Below are 19143 nucleotides of genomic sequence, written 5' to 3'. Positions count from 1 at the left end.
GTGGGCAGGGTATTAGGATGAAGGGATTTATCTAGGCTGTTTTCACCTTTGGCTAGGAGACAGCAGATACACACACACACACACACACACACACACACACACACACACACACACACACACACACACACACACACACACACACACACACACACACACACACACACACACACACACACACACACACACACACACACAGTTTTTGGTCTGGGCTAACACTGGTCCTCACGGCTGTAGTTTGTCTCATCTATAGTGGGGGGGTCTGGGCTGCTTTTTTTCATTGATTTGATTTCCTCTAATCATAGTTCTGGATCTGACAGGGCTCATTAGTGTGTGAATTTCCGCCCCGGAGACCAAGGCAGAGCGGCCTGAATAACATTAACATTTAAACCAGCACACTAATAACAGTGCAGCATAATAATCACCACATTCATTGCATTACAGCTATACCACATAATGCCTCTTATAACAAGAAATGGCTTCATAACAAATCGCTAACATAAGCCCAGTAATGACCTAACATCTTAATATCAAAACACTAAACATTAGAGAGACTACACAACCCAGCTCTGCTTAACTCAAATGAACTCTACCACACTAGTTTTAATTCATCAGCAGACTCAGACTCAATTTACATAATCTAGTTATTATAGCCTGGGTACTGCTTGGGGGCATTTACATTTGCACTTATTACTGTAGAACAACACAATGCATCTTACCAGAAGGCCTACATTGTATTATGCACTACATGCACCACTACTACATCGGTAAAAATATCAAAATTCGTTTTTAATTTGAAAGGCAAACATATCCCATGAGAAAGAGACAGAGGAAAAGAAAGAGATGAAAAACGGCCGTATTCATATATTACAACTCCAGTGAATAAGATGAAGAGAGAGAGAAGAAAGAGAGGGAGGGAGGGGAGAGGGAATATGGGCCAGAGCTGAGGTTAGTGACCAAAGCTCAGCGAGGTGGTGCGAGAGTAACTATAATAATAAAATCACATGTTATTGGCCGCATACACATAGGTATTTTGCAGATGTTATCGCGAGTGTCGTGAAATGCTTATGTTTTCCGATCTCTAACAGTGCAGTAATACATGGCAATACAAAATAAAACACTCAAATCCCCAAAAGAAAAAGCAATGAATTATAAGAAATATTAGAACGAGCAATGTCAGAGTCCGGAATATAAATATACAATATATGTATATGATGGTGTGTATTGACATTATGGACAGTATATATAATATGACTCATCCAGTGGCGCACGCACAAATGTACACGCACACACCATGGTATAAAAACACACCACTACTATAAGCATGGAAAAACACTGTCTGGAAGTGAGCTCAAGTGAATCAATGATTTCCTCATCAAAATTACAAGCTACACCAGTACATAGAGATCAAATATATCATCTGTGGTCGGATAAGGAAACAAAAACATTCTGCCGTTCATTGATTGGGATGTATTTACCCTAAACATAAATTGCTGTGTTGGCCTTCATTCTCAGACAAATAATGGAACAGGATTGGTGAGAGGTAGCAGGTTGCAAGATAAATAGAATGGAGCCTACCTTTTCAGAGCCTACGTTTATTTTTTAAATCTCTATTTTTGTATTTGTTTACCTGTTGCCCTATTCCGATGATGTCTTTAACCATGGAAGTTTCTAACCATGCGGACATGTCCGATGAAATCATTGGATATCCAGCACCAACAAATTACCGACACGTGAAAGAAAGAAGATAAACTGAAAGAATTCCTGTACATTTGAACTCTGGTGAACTCTGCAGCATGTAGGAGAGACAACAGCACCACCTAGTGGAACGTCTAGGACAGAAACAGAGATATACACGAATCTGCCGATGTGACTTTCAACATGTTAAAAAAATCGAACTCTTTTGTAACAACACAATTGTCAAACATATTTAACAATTGTTGTATTGTTCACAATAGTCGTTTTTGTTTTGTTTATTTATTACATATCGGTATTGTCGAATAAACATATCTGAAAAGACCAGGACATGTAACATCAGTATCACATGATCCGTGTGTGCATTTAAAGGTCGACCAGCCAGGAAGTTGAGGTAGCTAGCCTAGATATGTTATCCATTTTGCAATCATAATGGGATAGTATAAGATAACCGGCATGTGAATGAAAGCATGACTTCTTTTAAAGAGTTCTGTCATTACTCATAAAAACGTCTTCATCTAAAGCAGGTAGGTTTTAGGCTTAGCCAGATAGCCAGCCATTCAAGCTGGACTGATGCAGTTTAGCTTGAGTCGTCTACTAGTCAGTTTCTAAACCTGTAATGTCTTGGTAGTAGTGCTGTGTAGTATGGTTTGACAAGTAGAATTGTGGTATGGTTTGACAGGGCCAGGACAATTACAGAGCTAAATCCTGTGGTGTTATTAGATTGAATGATCATCAAGGACAACAACCACCCGAGCCACTGCCTGTTCACACTGCTGTCATCCAGAGGTCAGTACAGGTGACTCAAAGCTGGGACTGAAAGATTGAGAAACAGCTTCTATCGCAAGGCCATCAGACTGCTAAACAGCAATCGCTAACTCAGATTGGCTGCTGCCTACATTGAGACCCAATCACTGGACACTTTAATAAATGGCCCACTAGTCACTTTAAACAATGCAACATTAAATGTTTACATATCTTACATTACTCATATCACATGTATATACTGTATTTTATACCATCTACTATGCTGCTCGGCCATCGCTCATCCTTATACTTCTACCTGGCTATTCTTTAAAAGTGCCTTCCTCACCATCTTAAATAAGCATGCCCCCCGCTCAAAAAATGTAGAACTAGGAATAGATATAATTCTTGGTTCACTCCAGACCTGTCTGCCCTTGACCAGCACAAAAACATCCTGTGGCGTTCTGCTAAGGCAAGCTTTTTCAAACAGAAATTTGCATCCTGTAGTACTAACTCAAAAAAGTTCTGGGACACTGTAAAGTCCATGGAGAATAAGAGCACCTCCTCCCAGCTGCCCACTGCTCTGATGCTAGGAAACATTGTCACCACCGATAAATCCGCTATAATTGAGAATTTCAATAAGCATTTCTCTACGGCTGGCCATGCTTTCCACCTGGCTACCCCTACCCCAGTCAACTGCCCGGCACCCTCCACAGCAACCCGCCAAAGCCCCCACCATTTCCCCTTTACCCAAATCCAGATAGCCAATGTTCTGAAAGAGCTGCAAAATCTGGACCCCTACAAATCAGCTGGGCTAGACAATCTGGACCCTCTCTTTCTAAAATTATCTGCTGAAATTGTTGCAACCCCTATTACTAGCCTGTTCAACCTCTTTCGTATCGTCTGAGATTCCCAAAGATTGGAAAGCTGCCGCGGTCATCCCCCTCTTCAAAGGGGGTGACACTCTAGACCCAAACTGCTACAGACCTATATCTATCCTACCCTGTCTTTCTAAGGTCTTCGAAAGCCTACTTAACAAACAGATTACTGACCATTTCGAATCCCACCATACCTTCTCCGCTATGCAATCTGGTTTCAGAGCTGCTCAAGGTTCTAAACGACATCATAACCGCCATCGATAAGAGACATTACTGTGCAGCCGTATTCATCGACCTGGCCAAGGCTTTCGACTCTGTCAATCACAACATTCTTATTGGCAGACTCGACAGCCTTTGTTTCTCAAATGATTGCCTCGCCTGGTTTACCAACTACTTCTCTGATAGAGTTCAGTGTGTCAAATTGGAGGGCCTGTTGTCTGGACCTCTGACAGTCTCTATGGTTGTGACACAGGGTTAATTTCTCGGGCCGACTCTCTTTTCTGTATACATCAATGATGTTGCTCTTGCTGCTGGTGATTCTCTGATCCACCTCTACGCAGACGACACCATTCTGTATACTTCTGGCCCCTCCTTGGACACTGTGTTAACTAACCTCCAGACGAGCTTCAATGCCATACAACTCTCCTTCTGTGGCCTCCAACTGCTCTTAAACGCAAGTAAAACTAAATGCATGCTTTTCAATCGATCGCTGCCCGCACCTGCTCGGCTCTGACTTAGAATACGTGGACAACTACAAACACCTGGGTGTCTGGTTAGACTGTAAACTCTGCTTCCAGACTCACATTAAGCATCTCCAATCCAAAATTAAATCTAGAATCTGCTTCCTATATCGCAACAAAGCATCCTTCACTCATGCTGCCAAACATACCCTCGTAAAACTGACCATCCTACCGATCCTCGACTTCGGTGATGTCATCTATAAAATAGCCTCCAACTCTACTCAACAATCTGGATGCAGTCTATCACAGTGCCATCTGTTTTGTCACCAAAGCCCCATACACTACCCACTATTGCGACCTGTACGCTCTTGTTGGTTGGCCCTCGCTTCATACTCGTCGCCAAACCCACTGGCTCCAGGTCATCTACAAGTCTCTGCTAGGTAAAGCCCCGCCTTATCTCAGCTCACTGGTCACCATAGCAGCACCCACTCGTAGCATGCACAGCAGCAGGTATATCTCACTGGTCACCCCAAAGCCAATTCCTCCTTTGGTAGTCTTTCCTTCCAGTTCTCTGCTGCCCATGACTGGAACGAATTGCAAAAATCTCTGAAGCTGGAGACTCACATCTCCCTCACTAGCTTTAAGCACCAGCTGTCACTGCACCTGTACTTAGTACTTAGATGGGCTGTTTACAGATAGGCAATCTACCTACCTCATCCCCATACTGATATTTATTATTTTGCTCCTTTGCACCCCAGTATCTCTACCTGCACATTCATCTTCTGCCGATCTATCATTCCAGTGTTTAATTGCTATATTGTAATTACTTTGCCACCATGGCCTATTTATTTCCTTAACTTACCTCATTTGCACTCACTGTATATAGACTTTTTGTTTTTTTGTTCTACTGTATTATTGACTGTATGTTTTGTTTATTCCATGTGTAACTCTGTGTTGTTGTATGTGTCGAATTGCTACGCTTTATCTTGACCAGGTCGCAGTTGCAAATGAGAACTTGTTCTCAACTAGTCTACCTGGTTAAATAAAGGTTCAATAATAAAAATAAGTACATATTCTCATTAACCCAATTAGATTTGTTTGTATTAGGTAGTTGTTGGGGTATTGTTAGATTACTTGTTATATATTACTGCACTGTCGGAACTAGAAGCACAAGCATTTCACTACTCGCATTACCATCTGTGTATGTGACGAATACAATTTTATTTGAATGGGCTGGTATGCCTTGGGAACACATAGCTTGCTTACATTCTCACTTTCCTGTTTTCCCCTAGTTACCACAGCCGCAAAGTCAGAATTGGCTATATCTTAAAAACGCATTAAAATAATTATGTTCGGTTTAACACTCACATTTTAAGAAGATAAATTGTAGAAATAGACAGGGTTTGTGGCTGTGGTGACTAGTGATGACCCTTTATTCTCAACCCCCCCCTCTAGGTTTGCTGGGGGGAAATATGCTGGGACTTGTAGGCTTCATAGGGGGTGACCTCCATGCTACGTCTGGGAGACACCTGAGATGCACCTTGAGGTCTCCAACAGTCCAACAGACTTCTGGCTCCACAAACCACCCCCAGAGGGCATGGCTCGCCTCACAGGCACCCCTCTGTGGACACCAAACCCCTAAACATAGGACAGGGCTATATGGCCCTTTTACACACCCGCAACAGACACTGGGGAGTTCCCGTGGCCCCTTCTCCCTACCTCTTTTCACCCAGAGGGTCGCCCTCTCCCAGGGACCCAACACCTCCACAGCCAAGATCAGGCTGCGAACGCGCCTGGTGGTCACCCTGCTGTTCGGCGGGGGTCTGCTTGGCACCTGGTGGTACGTGCGTGACGAGAAGCAGCAAAATCACCAAATGCAGCGGATAGAGCAGTTGAAAAAGGTGGCCCTGGGCCAGGGAGACTTCAGCCTCCTCGACCACAGGGGGCACCGCAAGACCAAGAGAGACTTCCTGGGTCACTGGGTGCTCCTCTACTTTGGCTTCACCCACTGCCCTGACATCTGCCCCGATGAGCTGGATAAGATATCTGCTGTGGTCAGCGCTCTGGACAAGGACCGGTCTCTCCCCGCGGTCCAACCGCTATTTGTGACGGTCGACCCGGAACGAGACGACGTGGCGGCCCTGGAGAGGTACGTGAAGGACTTCCACCCCCGGCTGATCGGCCTGACGGGTACCCCAGAGGAGGTGAAGGTGGCAGGGAAGGACTACAGGGTGTACGCCAGCCCTGGACCGAAGGATGAGGACGGGGACTATATAGTGGACCACACCATCCTCATCTACCTGGTCAACCCAGATGGGCTGTTCCTGGACTATTACAACAGGATGAAGGACGACGTGCAGATCGCTGAGAGCGTCAGGAACCATATGAAGAGCTACGTCAAACTCTGAATGAATGACTGTAACCACACCAACAAGACTCTATCAAAGTATAGTATGTTACACTTAAGCTGAACCCAATGTCCAGGTAACAATAATCCTCCATCAGAAATGAGGCCCTGTGAATTGTTCTCAGACCAGACTGAACCACAACAATATGGACGCTTCGTCGAGGCTATGCTGATTCTGTGTGTGCAATAAATTGTTTTTGTCTGACACCAATAATGGTTAGGATATGAAATTGTCTTCATACTAGTCTTTTGTCAAGGGCACTACAATCACTAGTATAAAGACACTGCTAGGTGTTGCAATATTGAAAGTGTTCATATAATCTTCGTGAAATCTACATGCTCGTTTTATTTTATACACGTTTTTGGCCATTGTAAAAAAATCTATATAATTTCCTTACAAACCAGTGAAACATAATTTCCCAATTTAGGTTGTTCTCTTGAATGATCACATTTTTCTTAAGTCCTCTCATCTGATATAGAAAATGTATGAGTTCTACACCACTTGGACAAATATGCAAATAAAAACCAACGTATAGAATTGCCATAGATACGAAGGCAAACATTGTGAACAGGGTGATAATTCTTAGGGTCTGTCAATACTACCAACATACCCTGAGTGCCACATCTGGTTAATATATTGTGTAGATGCAGGTGAATGAGGTAAAGAGAGATTATTTCTCTTGACAGAACCAGAGGAATACACAGACATGATACACATAGACAAGACATACAGAGGACAGAGACACCAAAGATCAAACAATAGACAGGTTGAGTGAAATTAAAGAGCAAGTACGTGAGGAGAGAATAGGTGCAGCCAGGTTGTTGATAGAGCAGGTCAGTACCAGTGGTCCGGTAGGCACAAGTGGCGTCACACACAGGAGTGCGTACAACTTTTCAGAGTAATGGGTCTCTAGTCCCCCACGGAGTCAGTAGGAGGCAAGAGTGCACACACACACACACACACACACACACAGGATCAGGAGATGTCTGGGTCATATAGGGTCGGAGGTTGCTGCAGGGGCTTTCTTGAATCGTTGGTTGGCCCGGTGTTTGCTGAGCAGAGTGAGTCCCATGGTGTCGATGCTTTCCTCGAGACCCTCACTCCTGTCGATCTCCACTGTGTAGTCGTTGGCCTGAAGAGGAGAGAGCATGATAATAACCTGATGGCACAGTGTCCTGATGGTAGAGTAATGGGAGTTACTGTAGACAAATACACCTTGAACTAGAAGCTATCAAACTCATTTGTCATACAATAAAATCAAGTATCTCGAAATATCAAGTGTTCAGTGTCAGACTAAACTCCAGACAGTGGCTGATTATGCTTGATTAGATTGAATGAATTGAATACAGCACAATCACACACACACACTCACCAGTTGAAGGGAAGCCAGCATGTACTTGCAGGCCTCAAAGTTGTCCATGCCGTGGACTATAGAGGAGAAGGTCCTCCTCTGGCCCACACTGCTCAAAGCCACTACGATCCTGTCCCCATAGTCATGGATGTCAAAGGTAGCACGCACCTCCTACAGAGACATGGGGTCAGGAGGTTTAGCCAACACTAGAAATCACCAACGGGGTGAACAATTATATAATTGAATAGAATAGATACTTGATCTACAGCAAAATGTCTGTAAAGTAAGCCATTGAATCTTACCTGATAGGCGAGTTCCGGTCGTATTTTATCCTCCCATTCCTTCACTCTTTTCGACAGCGCCGTCTCCTGGGCATAACCCTGGGAGTTCACTAGGAACTGCTCCTGAAATATGAAGGAAGTGTGGGGGGGATCAGGAACATCAGTGACTAGCTACACAGAACCCTCTAGTATTTCTCGCTGTAACATGACCCAGAAAGCCTGGCTCATTGAGCCCGTATATACCTACCACACTCTTCTTCACCAGGTCTTCGTAACTCAGTCCGTCCATGTCTGCCCTTGGCAGCGACAGAAACATTGTAATCATACTCAGAACTATACAATCTTTGCCTAGGATTGCCTACAGTGTCTTAAAATTTTCCTGAGTTGTGGTTTTAACATCTGTGTCTTGTGTTGTCAAGTAACATATCATTGTGGAGTGACACTAATACATTAGTCCAACTCTACAGTCACACAGTCGAGACCTCATGGCTCCGTTTACACCTTGCCTTAGAATATGTGCAGTTAATAGCAGGAGTGAATGTGGTCTGAGAGATAGACAGACAGGACAGTGTCTACCTGGTACGAAGTCCTGTCCACTCAGGAAGTCAGCCGGGGCTTCATCAGTCAAAGGGTCATGTTCGTTGTCAGAGAGGTCATCGAGCAGGCCTAGCAGGTCGTGGTGTCTGAGGCCCTCTAACTCCTCCTCCCTCTCTTCTCTCTTGTCCAGCTGCAGGTACGTCCTTCTCAGCTCCTCGTCAGACACAAACACACCCTGTAAGGGCAAAAGGTTGTATGTTCAGTACATAAAAACAGCAACAAATGCTTCATGCAAGAATCCTCTTCCGGGTCTTCAGCTTGTCTTTCATTTGACTCATATAGATATAGTTCAAGTATGTAACAGAAATACCACTTGCTGTAAGCGCCAAATAATAGAGGGTTCAAAAGATAACGCCTCTATCTCCTGTCATTTAGTTATGAGATCCACCCTTACCTGTATACGTGGGTCCATTCTTTAGCCTGGGTTCACGGGGGTCATCTGCAACAAGAGGAGGCATTTGTCAGGTATATTCCATCCGAGTCACAGTCTTCATAAAAACACCAACACACACTACTTACAGGTGCCAATGTACCAGGTCCAGAAGTCTTGCAGCGCAGAGAGGCCTTTCCTTTTCCGCTTCCCAGAATCATCCAAACCCGGAGGAACCTTATAACATCTTCCTATGGTGAAAGAACACACATTTAACACAGACAGGACCCCTCATAGAAAATACACTGACATCCTCTCAGTGAGTAAGAGTCAGTTGGACAGCATCTCATCGATAGGAAAATGTTTCCTCACCTGTTTTCAGAGGCTTGTCCTCGCCCACTGTATCATAAAGGTCATGTAACCTCCACATGTGTGCCTGCATCACAACAATCCTCACATCACAAAGACAACAACAAAAAACTAAGTGCGTACTAGAATGGTTATTTTTTATCTGGAAATGTATGGTGGTTTATCCCCCGTGTCTGTGGTTGTGACGGGTAACCGTACCGTCTGGGCCCTCTCCTCCGCCTTCCTCTGTTTCTTCTGCTCCTCCTCAGAGAGCTGCTGGACTCCTCCCCTCTCCCTCAACAGCCTCCCTTCACTGGGGGCCTGTGAGAGAACAAGTTAGAACAAGACATCAATAAACAGAACACATGATAATACAAAATCGGACACAATTCAACACAAGGTCCCATAAAAGGGCTACAATAAAGGGGTTACTAGCTGCAATGGAACTAGGCATGTGTGAAACCTACGGTTCCTATGCAGGTATGCATGTATATACAGTGCATTTTGAAAGTATTCAAAACCATGGTCTTATTCCACATGTTGTTGTATTTCAGCCCGAATTCAAAATATATTAAATACCCCATAATGACAAAGTGAAAAAAAATGCTCTCTTTTTTCAAATTTATTGAAAATGAAATACAGAAATATCTCATTTATATAAGTATCCACACTCCTGAATTAGAATCACCTTTGGCAGCGATTATAGATGTAAGTATTTTTGGGTAAGTATCTAAGCGCTTTGCACACCTGGATTGTACAATATTTGGCAATAATTGTTTTCTACATTCTTCAAGCTCTGTCAGATTGGTTGTTGACCATTGCTAGACAACCATTTTCATGTCTTGCCTTTGCTCTACAAGCAGATTTAAGTCAAAAATGTAATTCAGCCACTCAGGAAGATTCAGTGTCTTCTTGGTAAGCAACTCCAGTATAGATTTGGCCTTGTGTATTATGTTTTTGTCCTACTGAAATTGTTCTCCCAGTGTCTGGTGGAAAGCAGACTGAACCAAGTTTTCCTCTAGGATTTTCCCTGTGCTTAGCTCCATTCCATTGATTTTATATCCTCAAAAACCCGTTAGTCCTTAATGATTACAAGCATACCCATAACATGATGCAGCCACCAATATGGTTCAAAATATGGAGAGCAGTACTAAGTAATGTGTTGTATTAGATTTGCCCCAAACATGACATGTATTCTGGACAAAAGGTGAATTGCTTTGCCACACTTTTGCAGTATTACTTTAGTGCCTTATTGCAAACAGGATGTATGATTTGGAGATCAGAGACCTGGCCGTGTGGTGCCAGGACAAGAACCTCTCCCTCAACGTGATCAAGACAAAGGAGATGATTGTGGACTACATGAAAAAGGAGGACCAAGCACGCCTCCATTCTCAAGGACGGGGATGTAGTGGAGCAAGTTGAGAGTTTCAAGTTCCTTGGTGTCCACATCACCAATGTCATGGTCCAAACACACTAAGACAGTCGTGAAGCGGGCACGACAAAACCCATTCCCCCTCACAAGACTGAAAAGATTTTGCATGGTTCCTCAGATCCTCAAAAGGTTCTACAGCTGCACCACCGAGAGCATCCTGACTGGTTCACTGCCTGGTATGGCATCACTGCCTGGTATGGCAACTGCTTTGCCTCCAACCACAAGGCTCTACAGAGGGTAGTGCATACGGCCCAGTACATCACTGGGGCCAAGCTTCCTGCCATCCAGGACCTCTATACCAAGCAGTGCCAGAGGAAGGCCCTAAAAATAGCTAGATAACAGATAACGTTACATTATACCATATCCGTTAGGTGCTAGACTCCAGCCACCCTAGTCATAGACTGTTCTCTCTGCTACCACACGGCAAGCGGTACCGGAGCACCAAGTCTAGGTCCAAGAGGCTTCAAAACAGCTTCTACCCCCAAGCCATAAGACTCCTGAACATCTAATCAAATGGCCACCCAGACTATTTGCATTGCCCCCCCCCCCCTTACACTACTGCTACTCTCTGTTGTTATCATCTATGCATAGTCCCTTTAATAACTCTACCTACATGTTCATATTACCTCAACTAATCGGTCCTCCTGCAAGTTGACTCTGTACCGGTACCTCCTGTATATAGTCTCGCTATTGTTATTTAACTGCTGCACTTTAATTACTTGTTCCTTTTATTTCTTATTATTTATTTTTTACTGCATTGTTGGTTAGGGACTCGTAAATAAGCATTTCACTGAGATGAAACTTAAACCTGTTGTATTCGGCGCATGTGACTAATACAATTTGATTTGATAAGATTTTTACTGCTGAACTTAGGCTTGCTATAACAAAGGGCTTGAATACTTATTGACTCAAAACATTTCAGCTTTTAATTTTTTATTCATTTATGAAAATTTCAGAAAACACAATTCTACTTTGACATTATGAGGTATTGTGTGTTTTAAATTCAGGCTGTGACAACAAAATGTGGAAAAAGTCAAGGGGTGTGAAAACTTTCTGAAGGCAATATATATCTATATATATATATGTATAGGAGTATGTGTGTGTGTAAGAGAGAGATATTTCTACGTTCCTACCTGGTGTCTGTCAATATGTTCCTCAGGTCCCTGGTCCATCTCCATCCCGTTGTCCTCCAGGGTCAGGAAGTTCTCCGCACCGGCATCAGCACCATCGTCCCCGGCAACGCCCGACATGGCATCCCCTGCTGCAAGCTCTGCGTCATCTGGACACACAACAACAATAAGGAAGTCAACACCCGGCCATAGCTTAGAAATACACATTAAAGAACTGTATATTCCATTCCAGCTGGTCCTTGTAACATGGATTTTAGTGCTCTGTTGGAGGCAAAACACATCACAAACGCCCCCAGAGAAACCAAATCTATGGGGTGTTTTATATGATCATTCGGCTGTTTTGGCTTGACTACAGTTGTGTACAGTATATAGACCTAGACACAGTAATGTACAACTGTCGATATACTGTATCCATCTTTACCTTGGTGCCCGAACAGGGTGACGGGGACCAGGGGTGCGTCAGACAGGGCGTCCCTGAGGAAGTGGGACTGAGAGGAGGCCAGGAAGAGGCGGATGATACCCAGGGTGTCCGGAGAGAACGTGTTCATCCTGAAGTCCTTACAGCTGCCCAGCACCTCTCCTTTCAGACTGCAGCACATACAAACAGGGAAAATACACAAACAAACATTGATACGACAGCCCTCTGAAGTAATGTGTTCCATTAAAAAGTAAGTCTGCTACATATGGCAAGGCTTATAATGTTTCATAGTTATTCTACAGAAAAGTTCATCATGTTGAGGGCAGTTTAGGCTGTGGACTTGGAACCCACCTAATGAGAAGCAGCTTCTGTTTCTCAAACGCCTCAGGAGGAATCAGGGACTCTGGGGGAAGAGGGGCCACGTCCACATTCTAAGGAACACACAATGCAATAATTTACACAGATAGAATTATGGATACACACACACACACACACAAATAATTTAGTCTGATTGAAACACCAATCAATATATTGTACATTCTGGGTGGGGGGCATTTATAAAGGGTTAAATGTTTGCAGAGGGGGACACTCACTGTGTTGGCCTCATTCTTCAGCTATGACTGCAGTGAGACATCTGTTGTATCCTGGTCTAAGGAGTCAAACTGGGGGAACAACAAACATCAGTAAAATCAGGTGATAACAGTGTTGGGCCAGAACTAAAGCCTGCTACACACACCCTATGGCTCTCTTTGGCCAGGGTTCCCTCGCCCAACTGTCACACTCTTACCCCGCCGTCATCATCATTAGCATTGTTGGATGAGGCCCCATCCGTGCCATCCTCTCCAGATGTCACTGCTCGTTTCTCTTTCCTGAAAATGACAGGTACAAATCCATTTAACTCAATGGGAAAGGAAGTGAAGAAGCAGAGCAGCATGAAGACTGGTGGCTTGAGTGGGCCTGTGTGTGTTCACAGGGAGCGAGGCAGGGTACAGTGCCTTCCGAAAGTATTCATACCCCTTGACTTATTCCACATTGTGTTGCGCTACAGCCAGAATTCAAAATTGATTCAATCTAAAAATGTATTTTATAAAGCCCTTTTCACATCAGCCAATGTCACAAAGTGCAATACAGAAACACAGCCTAAAACCCCAAACCCCCCACCCCCACCCCCTCACCCATCTAGACACAATACCACATAATGACAAAGTGAAAGCATGTTTCTAGACATTTTTGAAAATGAAATACTGAAATATCTAATTTACATATTAGAATTAACATGTTAGAATCACCTTTGGCAGTGATTACAGCTGTGAGTCTTTCTGGGTAAGTCTCTAAGATCTTTGCACACTTGGATTGTACAATATTTTCACATTATTTTTTAAATTAATCAACTTTATCAAGTTGGTTGTTGATCATTGCTAGACAGACATTTTCAGGCCTTGCCATAGATTTTAAAGCCAATTTAAGTCTACTATAACTACTATAACTAGGCCAATGCTTTGTCTTCAGGACATAAACTTATTTTATTTGACATATTTGTTTGCAGTTTTACTTTAGATGCAAACAGGATGCATGTTTTGGAATATTTATATTTTGTACAGGCTTCCTTCTTTTCACTCCCTTTCTGTGTTTGAAATTCACTGCTCAACTTTGGAACCATACAGATCATTTTATGTGTGTGGTACAGAGATGAAGTAGTCATTCAAAAATCACAATAAGCACATATTTACTCCTGAACTTATTTATGCTGGCCATAAATGGGTTGAATAGTTATTGACTCAAGACATTTCAGCTTTTAATTTCTTATTTATTTGTAAAAATGTCTAAAAACATAATTCCACTTTGACATTATGGGTTATTGTGTGTAGGCCAGTGACAAAATCTCAACTTAATCCATTTTTAATTCCGGCTGTAACAACAAAATGTGGAAAAAGTCAAGGGGTGTGAATACTTTCTGAAGACACTGTACTTACTTCTTGTTTCTGTCATTGATGTAGTCCAGAGTTTGGTACACCAGGTTGTACAAATGCTCCACCTGAATCAAACAATAATAATAAAATAATGCATTTTAATAAAGTGTTTCCCCTATATTGATTTAGCAGCAGCCGCCTGCTAAATTGTTGTCTCCCCCAAAAATGTGATAAAAGAATTATATGATTTTGTTTTGAAAATAATTTGAGGAATGGAAAACTTTGTGTAAACTGAAACCACTTAAGCCAGATATAAACTGTAGAAAAGATAATGGACCTATATGTTTAAAAAATATATATATATAATCTTTGACAACTGACAATCACTAAAATAAAAATTAGACAGTCATGCAGTTGACTAGACAGTTGATTTTGTTATAATGTTTGAGTCACTCAGATAGATTGCATAAGCCATGGCAAAAAGTGTAGCATTGCAGAAAATTAACATTAAAACTGCAATTTATCTCAGCCCCATGGCAAAATGTGTAGAAGAATTGAAGGAAATTAGCTTTAAAACTGAATGTTCTCTCTCTCAGCCCCTTGACAAGATGTGTAGAATTGCAGGAAACGAGTTTTAAAATGGCAAAATTCTCTGGATCACATAGTTACTTTTGGACAACAAGTCAGGAATATTATATGAAACCAGCCTATGATGTTCTTCTTTTCTACCAAACAACTTCTCACCTTCTTGCTGTAAATGCATGCTGAGCCTTGTATGAGCAGCGCTGCCTCTGCAAAGTTAAGAGTGGTTTTGCCCCCATCTAACGAGATGCACATCTCATCCAACTGCCAGACCAGAGAGACAAAATGACAGTGGTACGTGCAGTGTATATCAATGTGTGAGAGGACAAGCTTTCTTAACAGTCTACTCCAGCCTTGGTCTGTGTGATTTTCAACCCATTTAGCGACTCAATTCAAGGCTGTGCTTGTGTGTTGACACACAACATTGTTGTTCATACAGTACTTTAAGTATATTTTGTTTACATGATTTGCCCCATAGTGCATGCCACGGGCTCATTCCTACCTCCTCTAGATAATCTGCCAACTCCGAGGCTACATCAATGTCCCAGTTTTTCGTGAGCTCCCGGATAGGCTGCAACAAATGGGTGAATCGAGTCTCCACTGTGTCCATGGCTCCCCTTAAAATGAGAGATCAAATCATGTCAGATTTGAATCGGTGTGATTTTTAGAAAAGCTAACACTTTATTCAGTAGCTATCTACAAACTAGATGGGTTGACATTTAGCTATCTAGCTAGAGAACGTTTAAATTATATTTTGTTTAGTTGCTAACGAACTAACCGGGGCTGCAGGTAGCCAAGTGGTTAGAGCGTTAGACTTGTAACCGAAAGGTTGAAAGATCGAATCCACGAGCAGACAAAGTACAAATCTGTTGTTCTTCCCCTGAACAGGCAGTTCCTAGGCCGTCATTGAAAATAATAACTTATTCTTAACTGACTTGCCTAGTAAAATACAAAAAATAATCTACTAGTAGTACTGACTGTAACGTTAGCCAGCTACCAAAATGTTTTAACACAAACATACATTAAATGCTATTAGACTCACAATCACTGTAGGCGTTGATTCACAAAAGACAAAGGTGTCCCAAATTTAAAAACATGTAATATGTGTTGATAAACTTTGGAGCCTTTTCAAAAAATCCGCGCGTCCACCATTTTCTTTTTATATTAGCGCGAGATTTTCTTATTCGCCGATTTAGTTTCCTCTCTGACGTCGGCGTCAACAGAGCCAGGGTTTTTGCGGTTTGCTGCCATCTACTGGCGGAAGTACCACTAAAAAACAACCTGTATCCTTTTTTTAAATGTCACCTTTATTTAGCGAGGTAGGCTATTTGAGAACAACTTCTCATTTACAACTGCGACCTGCCAAGATAAAGCAAAGCAGTGCGACACAAACAACAACACAGAGTTACACATGGAATAAACAAGTCTATATACAGTGTGTGCAAATGGCGTGCAAGGAGGTAAAACAATAAATAGGCCATAGTAGCAAGTAATTACAATTTAGCAAATTAACACTGGAGTGAAAAATGTGCAGATGATGGTGTGCAAGTAGAAATACTGGTGTGCAAAAGAGCAGAAAAGTAAATAAAAACAATATGGGGATGAGGTAGGTAGATTGGGTGGGTTATTTACAGATGGGCTATGTACAGCTGCAGCGATTGGTTAGCTGCTCCGATAGCTGATATTTAAAGTTAGTGAAGGAAATATAAGTCTCCAGATTCAGCGATTTTTGCAATTCGTTCCAGTCATTGGTAGCAGAGAACTGGAAGGAAAGGCGGCCAAAGGGGGTGTTGGTTTTGGGGATGACCAGTGACATATACCTGCTGGAGTGCGTGCTACGGGTGGGTATTATGGTGACCAGTGAGCTGAGATAAGGCGGGGCTTTACCTAGTAAAGATTTATAGATGACCTGGAGCCAGTGAGTCTGGCGACAAATATGTAGCGAGAGCATTAGAGCATTCAGGTCGCAGTGGTGGGTGGTATATGGGGCTTTGGTGACAAAACGGATGGCACTGTGATAGACTGCATCCAGTTTGCTGAGTAGAGTGTTGGAGGTTATTTTGTAAATGACATCGCCGAAGTCGAGGATCGGTAGGATAGTCAGTTTTACTAGGGTATGTTTGGCGGCGTGAGTGAAGGACCCTTCTCACCGAAAGATGGAGCACTTGGATTTTATATTTACCAACCATCCTTGAATAAGTGTGACGTTCGATGCTTGTGGCCAGTAAGGCGGCGTTCACACAGATAGCTCAAATCTGATATTTTTCATAATCAGATCAAATATCTTGTCAATCATTTGAACGTGTTTATATCATAATTTGGCAGCCTGTGGAAACGCAGCCTTTAGTTATCGTTTTGAAATCAAAGGAGCACCTGTGTCATATTAACCACTTCTGATTTGTTATCGAAATACCAAAACATCAGCCAATGTGTTGTCTCTCTTGTCGTGATGTGTGTTTTGTCCTATATTTATATATAGTTTTTGTATTATTTTTAATCCCAGCCCCCATCCCCGAAGGAGGCCTTTTTACTTTTGGTAGGCCATCATTGTACATAATCATTTGTTCTTAACTGACTTGCCTAGTTAAATAAAGGTTCTAATTCATTTTTAAAAATATGCACAAAAAATATGCAACATGCAACATTTCGTTTTATGCTAAACTTCTCCAGTTGATGTATAGATTTTCAACTTTTATTGGCCTAATTCACAATGTTATTTGACTTTGCCTCTAGCATGTGCTCTATATAACCCATGCATCAAAAGCATTTATTGTGGTTCAGTTTTTAACCAGTGGTGGGGAAACTATTCTAAAAAATATATAGTTTACCAAGCTACCAATTAGGCGTACTTCACACTGCAAGAAGTAAAGCAACTAAAGTCACTACATTCAAACTACTTCGCGAAAAATTGTCATATCTAAACATGAAATGTCGGACAACAAATTTTAAAAACAGATTACTCGGGAGTCAGCTGTTCACAGAACATGTCATTTAGCCTATTGCCTTCTGTAGCTCAGTTGGTAGAGCATGGCGCTTGTAACGCCAGGGTAGTGGGTTTGATCTCCGGGACCACCCATACGTAGAATGTATGCACACATGACTGTAAGTCTCTTTGGATAAAAGCGCTTGCTAAATGGCATTTTATTATATTATTATATTATGTTTCATGTGAGAATTAGTCAGGTTTGATGCCAAAGTAGTAAGACCATTTTTGCTAAAAGGGCTAATTAACTACTGAAAAAAATACTAAGGTTTGAATTAGCTCAATACCACCAAGCGCCTGCAAAATGTAGTGAAATTACTAGTTGAACTAGTCTACCTTGTAGTTCGCTAATCGCCACTCCCCAACACTGTTAACCCTTGCGTTAAATTCTATGTCGGGCATAAATGTGTGTTTGAACCCATACTTTTGTACAAAGTACAGAGAATGGATAATCCCACCCATAACCTTTTTCAACTACTTATTATATAGGTACCGCCAGCATACCCCCAGGTGATAGTGATAGGCTAGACTAGCCTATGATGCCCAAGCATTGTCCACAGAACCATAATACCTTTTCCGACACACATATAGTGATGCCCTTCAGGGCCTTTATAACAGTCTATGTGAGTGATATTCTCCTTTCAGACCTATTGCATTGCATCTTCTCCCTATGCCTATTGCATGTTTGACGATGAAGCCAAGCAGGGGGCCTATTTGTCAAAGTCTATCAGGGATCCAGGCCTAATTGCTAAGTAAGGTCATACATTTATCAAATAGCATGCACTTGTTGTGTAAAGTGATTTGAGGCCCTGAACCTGCTCGTCTTTCCTGCTGCGTCCGCACCCCATCCATCTCTCCTCTGGGGCGGCAGTCCCAGCGGACAGCGCGCCCATTTTGACTAGGACCCTACATCTTTAATGACCATCATTAATCAATGTTATGCCTGCATAACAGAACGTGCGAGTCCCCAACAAAGACTCGGTATATTCAAAGGCAAACAAATAAGGTGGTTAATTAAAAAGTTAGTTAGACTAATTATTCGGACACAATCCCATTTAAAATATGATTGCATGTTTATTGTAGCCTATAACAACAGGCGGGTTGGGGTTTAGAACGGGACACTTCATGGTTTCCATGAAAATGCAGGTTTCTTCGAAAGGATTTTCTTGGAATTTTGTATCTCTCTCCCGCTCTCCCACTCGCTCTCTTTCTTCCATTCGCTCTCATACACGTGCGCGCACACACGCACGCACGCAATTGTATTCATGAGGTGCAGCTGGCTTGGCAGTTGGCACTACCTTAAAAATGGTTGCGCTCTACACCACGTGACGCGATTCCT

At 42.5% G+C, this 19143-nt stretch overlaps 3 protein-coding genes across 8 annotated transcripts in view; 1 reads left to right on the top strand and 2 right to left on the bottom strand.

Moving 5' to 3' along the window:
* Positions 1-1762, bottom strand: part of LOC123994582 (coiled-coil domain-containing protein 136-like) — a 62068-nt gene extending 60306 nt beyond the window's left edge. For all 4 annotated transcript variants that reach the window (XR_006831673.1, XM_046297346.1, XM_046297350.1 and 1 more), the window contains exon 1: positions 1628-1762. The gene's annotated coding sequence lies outside the window, so the exon portion shown is untranslated. The remainder of the gene's footprint in view (positions 1-1627) is intronic.
* Positions 1763-2046: 284 nt separating this feature from the next.
* Positions 2047-6615, top strand: LOC123994580 (protein SCO2 homolog, mitochondrial-like). 3 transcript variants are annotated; one of them, XM_046297342.1, is made up of 3 exons: positions 2047-2219; positions 2375-2481; positions 5450-6615. In XM_046297342.1, exons 2-3 carry the CDS (start codon positions 2421-2423, stop codon positions 6400-6402), a joined length of 1014 nt encoding a protein of 337 aa, XP_046153298.1. In that variant the 5' UTR covers positions 2047-2219; positions 2375-2420; the 3' UTR covers positions 6403-6615. The 3 variants fall into 3 exon arrangements, with proteins under 3 accessions (XP_046153298.1, XP_046153300.1, XP_046153299.1); XM_046297343.1 differs by having other exon boundaries at positions 2066-2086; XM_046297344.1 differs by lacking the exon at positions 2375-2481.
* A 202-nt stretch (positions 6616-6817) lies between these two features.
* Positions 6818-15971, bottom strand: LOC123995494 (condensin-2 complex subunit H2-like). The gene is made up of 19 exons (XM_046299148.1): positions 15864-15971; positions 15324-15438; positions 14984-15085; positions 14303-14364; positions 13117-13198; positions 12947-12991; positions 12681-12760; positions 12333-12499; positions 11915-12060; positions 9569-9670; positions 9374-9437; positions 9151-9252; positions 9026-9070; positions 8871-8926; positions 8480-8821; positions 8282-8392; positions 8056-8157; positions 7775-7924; positions 6818-7534 (listed from the first exon to the last, which is right to left on the bottom strand). The coding sequence occupies exons 2-19, from the start codon at positions 15429-15431 to the stop codon at positions 7394-7396; spliced, it is 2007 nt and encodes a 668-aa protein (XP_046155104.1). The 5' UTR covers positions 15432-15438; positions 15864-15971; the 3' UTR covers positions 6818-7393.
* Positions 15972-19143: the final 3172 nt, after the last annotated feature.

Source organism: Oncorhynchus gorbuscha, linkage group LG14, assembly GCF_021184085.1.
Source record: "Oncorhynchus gorbuscha isolate QuinsamMale2020 ecotype Even-year linkage group LG14, OgorEven_v1.0, whole genome shotgun sequence".
Lineage (NCBI taxonomy): Eukaryota > Metazoa > Chordata > Actinopteri > Salmoniformes > Salmonidae > Oncorhynchus > Oncorhynchus gorbuscha.
The sequence above is the reverse complement of the archived record's forward strand: the minus strand, read 5'-3'. Positions and strand labels throughout refer to the sequence as shown.

Bases quoted from the DNA above. Each gene is read 5' to 3' on its own strand.
- LOC123994580 (XM_046297342.1), top strand. From the start codon at position 2,421: ATGATCATCAAGGACAACAACCACCCGAGCCACTGCCTGTTCACACTG. The intron at 2,482-5,449 runs GTCAGTACAGGT...CCCCCCCTCTAG, and splicing joins CACACTGCTGTCATCCAGAG to GTTTGCTGGGGGGAAATATG.
- LOC123995494 (XM_046299148.1), bottom strand. From the start codon at position 15,431: ATGGACACAGTGGAGACTCGATTCACCCATTTGTTGCAGCCTATCCGG. The intron at 12,992-13,116 runs GTAAGAGTGTGA...TTGTTCCCCCAG, and splicing joins CTAATGATGATGACGGCGGG to TTTGACTCCTTAGACCAGGA. The intron at 12,061-12,332 runs GTAAAGATGGAT...TTGTGTGTCCAG, and splicing joins CACCCTGTTCGGGCACCAAG to ATGACGCAGAGCTTGCAGCA.